The 5206-nt window shown below is 50.5% G+C and overlaps 2 protein-coding genes across 2 annotated transcripts; one reads left to right on the top strand and one right to left on the bottom strand.

Moving 5' to 3' along the window:
• Positions 1-600: 600 nt before the first annotated feature.
• Positions 601-2043, top strand: NEUTE1DRAFT_80215 (uncharacterized protein; the record flags this gene model as incomplete). The annotated part of the gene is made up of 1 exon (XM_009851699.1): positions 601-2043. One exon carries the CDS (start codon positions 601-603, stop codon positions 2041-2043), a length of 1443 nt encoding a protein of 480 aa, XP_009850001.1.
• Positions 2044-3638: 1595 nt separating this feature from the next.
• NEUTE1DRAFT_99951 (uncharacterized protein) lies at positions 3639-4333 on the bottom strand (the record flags this gene model as incomplete). Its single annotated transcript, XM_009851698.1, has 3 exons — positions 3639-3706; positions 3867-3890; positions 4150-4333. The coding sequence occupies 3 exons, from the start codon at positions 4331-4333 to the stop codon at positions 3639-3641; spliced, it is 276 nt and encodes a 91-aa protein (XP_009850000.1).
• Between the last annotated feature and the right edge of the window lie 873 nt (positions 4334-5206).

Raw genomic sequence — 5206 nt, 5'->3', positions numbered from 1 at the left:
CATCGATTGGTGCCCCATGCTCCCCCAGTCCCCAGTACAGCTGCCCCAAGGGATGGCATGGGCTAGGATGGATAGGCTGGAATAGGGCTCGACGAATCTGAGGCCGTCCCTTGTCTTAAGCTCACCGACTTTAGAAGCCAACTGTGAAATCTTTCGGTATCAACAACACCAGGGCACCGTCCTTTGTTCTTGACACATCGATCCAAACAGAGAAACCATGCAGCTGCAAATAATTCGGAACTACTCTTGCTAAATAAGGGGCGAATCACTCCCCTTTCCACCCTTCAGTACCCGGTTTCTATTTTGTTTCTCCAATCCCCCCCCCCCCCCATGCACTCGTCCGTTGCCGGTCAACCCACACACCCGAACCGACAACTCGCGACTTATAAGTGACGACAATCAACAACCACCACCACACCACATACACCCACGCTTGTGTCAGCCGCCCCCAAGCCGCCTGAGCCTCACAACACATACATACATTCCATGACCGCTTTTTTGTCAACACCATCAACAAGACATATATAAAAACAGACGACTTTATCCCATCTTGTCTCATCTCTCTACGAAAACATTAATCACATCATACAGCCAGCCAAAATGGATACTCTTCCCGCTGAACTGCTTCGGCTCATCTTCGACAACTGCGACCCACCATCGGTACGAGCCCTCCGTCTCACTTGCGGTCGACTAGCCGACGTAGGATACAACTATCTGCTCCCACCATCCTTCCGGGCCGTGGAATGGAAGGACGACGTCCAACGGTTACATTCGATCGCCCACCACGACCGCCTCAACCGGTCCATCAGCTCCATCACCTTTAACTTCTCCAAAGTCGACGAGTACAGCGCCCGCCACGCCTCCTTCTTCCAGCACTGGTTGCAAGAGCCCGAAGAGCGGTCCATCCTCCTCCAAGATGCCTGGATCAAGTACTACGAGCTCGAAGGCAAAGCCCGCGACCTCCCACCCTTTCACACCCGCTCCGCCATGGTCGAGGAGTCCTTCAAGCGCCTGCCTAACCTCAAGGACCTCGAGATCACCTACACCAAATGCCCCTACGACATTGAAGTCTTCAAGGACGTCTTTCTGGTGCGCAACTGCCGCAAGCGCGACCCCACCTTCCGCGCGCAGACGTGCAAGAACATGAACGCCATCATCTCCGCCGTGCGACATGTCTCCCTCAACAGCCTCACCATCGACCAACTCCCGCTCGAAATCTTCCGCCTCCCCGACGACCGTCGCCACTGGTTCGACTGCTGCGCCTCCTCCTTCTCGTCCCTTTCCAAGCTGGACCTGACCATCGACCCGCCAGCAAACCTGATGCCCCAGTCCCGCTTCAAAGCCATCAACGGCCTCGGCCATGTCCTCCAGCTCTCCCCCAACTTGACCCACCTCAGCCTCTCCTTCCACACTTACCACGCCCCGATGCAAAAATTCGGATTTTCTTTCCGCGCTCTCCTCCAGGACTTCACCTTTACCAAACTCACCTCCCTCAAACTCGAAGGCGTCTCCTGCTCCGAAGAAGATCTGCGCTCGTTCTTGCTGCGCCACGCCAAGACTCTCGAGCGCTTGCGCCTGGGAGGCCGCGGGCTGGCTAAGCCTTATGAACTTTCCATCGGCGGCGTGCATCTCCACGAGGGGTCATTCCGCAGTCTGTTCGCTTCCCTGCAAGGAAAACTACCGAAGCTGCAGCGCCTCCACTTGGAAGGGGATCTCGAAGCCGGCGATATCAGGACTGGCGCCAGAGCGAGGGAGACGTTCAAGTTCCATGCCAGCGTGGATGAGAACTGGGAGGACATGGATGGCCCAGACCATTTCGGCAGTAGGAGGGTCGTGCAAGAGGGGAAGACGATGGATTCCAACGCTTTGGAGAGATATCTGATTCATGGCGGGCCATTCCCGAAGTTGGTGGTCCCTGACGCGGCGTCGGCGTCGGCGTCGACGGCTAGCTCGGAGGGTAGCCCGAGCCCGAGCCCGGAACTTGGCCCCGTGAGCGGTGGTCCGGGAATGGCTGCGACGCCGGCGACGGCTATTGCTGTTTGAGCGGAGTTACGAATGGAGGTTGATGCGATTGGTACTTCTTCTTGTGCCACTTGAGCGTTCAATCGTCGGGCTGATCGATGCTCACTGCATCTGACAACCGTTTTGGCGTCGCATTGTCGCAACGTTGTCGCAAATGAGCTGACGCCTTTTCTGCCTTGCCAAAAAAGCACGCACTCCATGCTGGAGGATTACTGTACTCATGCATATGATCCTTCGATGCTCCCGTCCTTGCTCCCGCCTTTTGGGGGCCGCTACTGCCTCGCTCCACCAACCTCAACCTCAACCTCAACCTCCACATCTCCAGTCGGCCACTGGCTGGTCGGCTACCTAAACGTTGTTGGGGAATTTCTTAACATCCACGTCCATCATCATCATCAAAAAGGAAAAAGAGGAGTTGATGCGGGGACGAGACGATATTGATTTTTCCCGCCTTTTGATCGTTTTCCGCCTTTTCCAGCTTTGGCTTTCAACACTTTTCAGTTTCTTATCAGATTTCGCATTTCACATTTTTTTCAAAGATCTGGGCATCTTGGCAGCGGCAGCAGCAGCAGCAGCAGCAGCAACAGGCGTTTTACGAGGAGCATGACGACATTATACCAAGTACCATACCACAACAACAACCACAACACATTGTACAAACGGAACAACCACAACAACCACAACCACAAACATACCCAGAAACATTCATACCCATTTTGCGATGTTGTACAAACCCCTTCTCTCAAGGGGTAGAGGGGACTTTTTTTTAATGACCATTATACCATCACCAAGATACCACCACCACCATTAAACAAAACCACTTCTTGTTGTTATTTTTTTCGATACCCTTCTCAATTCATACCCTTTAAGCATTTTAGATAGACCTTTTTTGTCGTTTGGACTTTTTTTGTACACTTCTCCTTCTTCTTCTTCAGTGCTGCTGGGTGTTTTGTTTATCCTTCTGGTGTTTTGGTTTTGGTTTTTTTTAATTATTTCTGGACTTGGTTTTCACTTGGGATTGATTGTTTGCTGGGGCACGGGATAGGAAGGAATAAGTACCTAGGATACCATTACCATTACCATTACATTACACAGATATTTAGACTGAGAAATGATGAAACTGAAATACAAGCGATTGTATACCTACCGCATCTTATCTACCTACCTACCTACCACCATCTTAACCCCCATCCATCGTTCGTTGCGTCTTTGATTTATGTGCTGTGACCTCTTTCCTGACAATCTTCATGCATGCATGCATGTATACTTTTATCTACCAGAGGAAGAGAGATAGAGAGAGGTCATCAACAGATACTAGACAGCAGATCTTGACCTTTCTTTCCATCGTATAAATTGATCAAATATATAAGGTACCCATGCCCCCGTGATCTCCTACACATGCTTACGAGCACAAGTATACATTACCTTACTCAGTGCACCCCACAGAGGTGGAGAAGTCGGTGAATGAACCACGTTTGTGAAAGATTCATGTCATAATCTTGAAACTTTCCAAGTGACCATGTGTTTGCTGAAGGAAAAAAAAAGAAAATATATTTATTCGCCGTCAAGAACAGATTGCACCGAGACTCTCTCGAGGTGGTTTTTACTAAACTGACCTATCGCTGCCACGACGATAATCGGACATCTCTGAAAGCATCCATATCACCCCATGAGTTGAGGTTACCTAGAGGTAGGTAGAGGTAGTCATCCAGAGCTATCATGATGTGATTTAGTGGAGCGCCGATGAGACTACGTAGTGTACGATCTCTCGATTCCAACTGTCATACCATCCAATTTAATAACCCACCCAAGCTGGCCACTAGGCACCCATAGGGTACACTTACGTTGGGTATCAACATTGGAGAGGACTAACGGTCAGTTTTGTATGTGTGTGCCTAACTTGTCCTACTTCGGCAACCAAGTTCTTGTCATCATGTGGTTGGACGATGTAGCTTCTAGATTACTATCCCCACTCTCTTCATGCCCGGGAGAACAATGGCTGCCTTGAACAGCTAGGATAGGCTGCCACTACATCCAAGTAAGCAGCAGTGCTGGTCGCTTTGGTCCATCTGTCAATCACATCTGGTGTTGTTCATGCAAACTTAAGAGCAGACTTGGGGAACCCACAGAGAAAGCCCAATGATGTACAGCTTATACGGGTCACGGGAGTATGAAGGAAGTAATCTATATCGTCGATAGATTGCAGGATGACGGTTTCACGGCGTTGAGGGGAAGACGACGATGGGGATTGCTCTTTGGCTTTTGCCTTGCACTTACAGGGCACTACCGTGCTCCCGTCGTGTGCCGGCATTTGTTTTCTGGGGTAGGCGGACTGGGGAGTGCTCATAATGAAGTTGGATGTTGTTAGTTGAGCATCTTGAAAGAGCTGTCAAACACTCTGGAATCTCCTATTCAGCGTCGAAGGTTCAAAAGACACTCCGGTATAGTGAAACAACCCATCGACCATCCATACCTTGTCTTAGGAGCCTCTCAAATCGTCTTATACCACTCTTATTTCTTACCATATCTCAAGCAACACTAGTTGCCTGATGCCTGATGCCTGATGCCTAATCCCGCGCCACAAATGACAGCTGCCCCCATCCATCCCCCATCCCATCTCGTCACGAACACCCGATCCCGCGGTGGCACAAGCAGGGGAGCAGGCGGAGTGTTGCCGTTACTGAGACACGCACACACACAGAAAAAGTGCGGAGGCGCCACAACCACAATCAACAAACGGGAAAAACCCTCCACCGGAACAACAAGAGACAAAGGCACAAAAAGCAATATAAGAGACAACGGGAATAATTTGGATCGTGGCGCGGTGATAACCAAATGGCTCTGGCTCGGAACAAAGTGAACGTGTCCTAGAAACCTAGGTGATTTCCACAAAATTGAAGGTATAGACAACGGTCAATGGTCAACGGGAACAACATGAAGCTGGAAGTTGTCTTGCGGCAATAGTCCGGCATCGCTGGCTGCCGGCCGACCGTTGTGAACGGTGAGACAGGAGAGGTGAGACAAGGAGGATCTACTACACTTTGCTGGCTAGACCCTTCTCAATATAAAACGCTGGCGATGTCTAAGCTTGTCGAAAATGTCGAAAAAAAAAAAAAAAAAAGGTGTTGTAAAAGCGGACGATTTGCACGGCAATGAACGGGAAGCCGCAGAGAGGACGGGAGTG

The sequence above is a fragment of the Neurospora tetrasperma genome (genome assembly GCF_000213175.1).
Source record: "Neurospora tetrasperma FGSC 2508 unplaced genomic scaffold NEUTE1scaffold_2, whole genome shotgun sequence".
In the NCBI taxonomy this organism is placed as follows: Eukaryota; Fungi; Ascomycota; class Sordariomycetes; order Sordariales; family Sordariaceae; genus Neurospora; species Neurospora tetrasperma.
This window is presented reverse-complemented; position numbering and strand designations above follow the sequence as displayed.